This window comes from Lactuca saligna, chromosome 1 (assembly GCF_052625555.1).
Source record: "Lactuca saligna cultivar CGN05327 chromosome 1, ASM5262555v1, whole genome shotgun sequence".
Lineage (NCBI taxonomy): Eukaryota > Viridiplantae > Streptophyta > Magnoliopsida > Asterales > Asteraceae > Lactuca > Lactuca saligna.
Genome location: NC_136417.1, coordinates 83,341,746 through 83,346,039, shown reverse-complemented (window position 1 = coordinate 83,346,039; position 4,294 = coordinate 83,341,746). Strand labels below are relative to the sequence as shown.

The following is a 4,294-nucleotide window of genomic DNA, read 5'->3' as shown; positions in this document are numbered from 1 at the left end:
AAGCATTCCAAACGCTAAAGCAAGCCTTGTGCAGTGCACCCATTTTGTCTATTCCAGAGGGGACAAAAGATTTCGTAGTATACTGCGATGTGTCAAATCAAGGACTAGGTTGCGTGCTGATGCAATGAGGAAAGGTTATCCTTATGCCTCACAACAACTAAAAACACACGAGGTCAACTACACCACTCATGACCTAGAGCTTGGAGCAGTAGTGTTCGCTCTGAAGATTTGGAGGCACTACCTATACGGTACAAAGTGCACCATCTTCACCGAACACAAGAGCCTTCAACACATATTTGACCAGAAGGAGTTAAATATGATGCAACAACGTTGGGTCAAACTACTCAACGACTACGAATGTGAAATTCGTTATCATCCGGGGAAAGCCAATGTAGTTGCGGATGCCCTAAGCCGAAAAGAGTACTCTGGTCGAAGAGTGAAAGCGCTAACCATGAAAATCCACTCACACCTGTCAACACAAATCAAAGAAGCCCAAATGGAAGCCTTGAAACCCAAAAACATGACAGGTGAAGCACTTAGAGGAATGGACAAAAATCTAGACATCAAAAGTGATGGAGTTCGTTATCTCATGAACCGAATCTGGACACCGAAGTATGGTGGATTTAGAGAGGTGGTCATGAATGAAGAACACAAGACTCGATACTCCGTACATCCAAGTTCAGACAAGATGTATCTGGTCTCAAAAAGCTCTATTGGTGGCCAAATATGAAAGAAAAGATTGCTACCTACGTTGGCAAGTTCTTAACTTGTGCCAAAATCAATGTAGAACATCAAAAACCCTCAGTTCTTCTCCAATAGCCCGACATACCTAAGTGGAAGTGGGAGCAGATTACCATCGACTTCATAACTAAACTTCCCAAGACGCAAGGTGGTCACGATACCTTTGGTTGATCGTCGATAGGTTAACCAAGTCTTCCCACATCTTGCCAATCAAAGAGACCGATAAGATGGAGAAACTGACAAGAACTTACACCCGGGAAATCGTGCGACTGCATGGAGTGCCAATATCTATTATCTCGAACAGGGATAGCAGATTTACATCATGATTCTAACAATCGCTACAGAAAGCCTTGGGGACTAGGCTAGATATGAGTATAGTCTATCACCTACAAACCGACGGATAGAGCGAGAGAACTATCCAAACCTTAGAAGACATGTTACAGGGTTGTGTTATAGACTTTGGTAAAGCATAGGACATCCACTTACCATTAGTTGAATTCTCATATAACAACAGCTATCATACTAGCATCGAGACTGCTCCATTTGAAGCCCTCTACAGCCACAAGTGCAGATCACCTTTGTGTTGGACGGAAGTGCGTGACACGCAGTTGGTGAGAGGTCTAGTCCCTAATAGCACTCTCACTGGCTTGGATATTATTAGAGAAACGACTAAGAATATCGTTCAAATCCATGAACGACTGAAGGCCTCCAGAGATAGATAAAAGAGCTACGCCGATAAGAGATAGAAACCCTTGGAATTTCAGGTTGGTAACCGCGTTCTACTAAAGGTATTACCCTGGAAGGGCATGATACGCTTTGGAAAGCGTGGAAAACTAAACCCAAGGCACATTGTACCCTTCAAAATTTCTGTCAGGATTGGTCCGGTAGCTTATAGACTCCAAATACCACTCGAGCTTAACAACGTACATCTTGTGTTTCACGTATCAAATATGAAGAAATGTTTATCGGATGAAAAACTTGTAATTCCACTTGAAGAGATCGAATTGAACGAAAATCTTAACTTTGTAGAAGAACCCATCAAAATCATGGATATGGAAATCAAATGAAAAAAGTAAAGTCGCATACCAATAGTGAAGGTTTGCTGGAATGCTAAGCGGGGACCTGAATTCACTTGGGAGCGAGAAGATCAGATGCAACAAAAGTACCCACACCTCTTCCCTAGTCTATAAACTCTTACCTTGTAAAATAATTTCGGGACGGAATTCCCTCTAACGGGGGGATGATGTAACAAACCGATATTTCAAGTCAATGTAATGACTCAAGGTCAATTTTCGTAACCTATTTTGAGATAATAAAATAGTGTCAAAAATGAAATGTTCAAAAACCTCAGTTTAGATGTACCAAGTGATAAATATCGTAACAAGATTTTCAGAAATATAAAGAACACTCAAATCCGAGTTATAACGAAGAAGTTATGACCAATCAATGATCCGTGTGAAAACCGATAAAACTCTGTTAAGTGTAAAAAATGAAATTTAAATAAAATGCTTTTTAGCTTTAGGTATCTAAACGAAAGTCGTAGATTAGGTTAAACCGTGAGCGTACATAAAAAGAACGTCCAAATATGAGTTTGTAAGAGGAAGTTATAGTTTTTGTATGTTTCGGAATAGCGGTAGACAACTAAAAACTTGAATCGGTAATCGAGTGATTTGTAGCCGACACAATCTAAACGAGAATCGAATATCTCGACTATAGTAGTGCAATGGCAAAAACTATGATGAAAACGGACGTCAGATGAAGAAGTTATGGATTTTTAACAGACTATTCCGGTCCCGACTTGTTAAACACATATAATTAAAAATTAATTCAAAATTTGATGATGAAGTCTAAATGAAAGTGGTAGAGTATATTCTCACCCACGCATGGATATAAAGAACGTCAAAAACAGAGTTCGTATGGGAAAGTTACACAATTTAGAAGTTTGAGGCACACAAATCGAGGTGAAGCACGCCCCGCATACAAAGGTACGCCCATCCTACCCAGTACAAGGCCTCGGATCAGCCATGATTCCCCTACGCCTCTAGCCCCTGTCCCATCCGAAGACTGGTGTCTGATGAAGGCGTCATGCCTGACGTACGCGAGTACGCCCAACGTACTTCAGGGTACGCCTAGCGTACGAAGCCTGACAACCTTCCTATAAATAGCATGCGAGACCTCCAAGTTTTGATTGCTAATTCACCACTCCTTCTCCCAAATTTCATACTTTTCCCTCTCGGGACTACCCCAACATCCCGGTTTCATATCCAAGCTCCGAAAAAGGTTCGAAGTCCCAAAGTTCCCGAGAAACTTGCTTCTTTCCAGTCGAAGTGCTACCCAAGTTAATCATTGTATTCATCAAAGCTCCGACAAAGGTCCCCTACAACCACACCTTAAATGCTTTTTAAATGTTTTTTTAAATACTTTTAGGGGGGGGGGGGGGGTGGGGGAATACAAGTAAACACACGGTTAAAATCGTGTGAAAAATATCAATCTTTTACTATGAGTTTTCTTGTTCTTGTTATAACTATCATACGAAAACGTTAGCATGCAAAACATATCACAATAACGTTTTGCCCTTTTGGAATAAAACATGTTTATATATATATATATATATATATATATATATATATATATATATATATATATATATATTTATATATATAAAACTATGTTTGATTTATATGTTCGTATAACATATCATAAACACGGGTAACCATTTCATCATAACATTATTTATCTCCAAATATGTGACTTAGTTGAGAATATGTGAGTCATTCGTCTTCACTATAACTTTCCAGGTACCACTAGAAAGTCCTGCTTTATAACCAAAATCTCTACCCAGAGAACGTGATACGAGTGTATAGATCTATTCGGGATTGATAATCCCGCATCCTGACTGTTAGCTACAGTACAAGGGGTGAAAATTATCATAACGCTTCAATGCCTGAAGAAAGTCGTTGCAGGCAAATTTATCTCAGTATGGTTATGAAAACTCATAGGATAGACAACTATTATGGTATTTATTTTTACGGAAAAAGTAATATTACTGTTGCTTTTACGTATGATTTCCATGATTCGTATAGTTTTATTTACTGATAAAACTATACATATTCATTATAAGTATGGCATATTTACTTACATTTTTGGTCTTGGTTCATATAAGACGACATCTCACTTTTAGGAAAATATAGTATTTTCCTGGTTCAAATACATCCATTTGGTAGAACAACGATTCATAACACTATTCTTAAGAAAATATCGGGTTTTCTGAAAAAGAACGCGAACTTTCAAATGACACACATTTACTCAAATAAACTACTTATGAACTCACCAACATATATGTTGACACTTTTTCTTTGAAATAACTTGTATTCTTAGGGAATCGCTAAACCAGGTTAGCAACTGCTTTTGAAGATTGACGCTCAGGCGTTGATAAAATATTTTGGACATCATATTGTAATTGATTCTTGCAAACATATAATACTGACAATCATGTAAACTTTTCAATTAGGTATATGATGGTTCACTACTAAAAAAACATCCTTCTACGACG

General features: G+C 38.4%; 1 protein-coding gene across 1 annotated transcript; it reads left to right on the top strand.

Moving 5' to 3' along the window:
• The first annotated feature begins 316 nt into the window (after nucleotides 1-316).
• Nucleotides 317-730, top strand: LOC145009178 (uncharacterized). Its single transcript, XM_078967860.1, has one exon. The coding sequence runs from the start codon at nucleotides 317-319 to the stop codon at nucleotides 728-730; it is 414 nt and encodes a 137-aa protein (XP_078823986.1).
• The last annotated feature ends 3,564 nt before the right edge of the window (nucleotides 731-4,294 follow it).

Coding starts and splice junctions, on each gene's coding strand:
- LOC145009178 (XM_078967860.1), top strand. CDS start 317: ATGATGCAACAACGTTGGGTCAAACTACTCAACGACTACGAATGTGAA.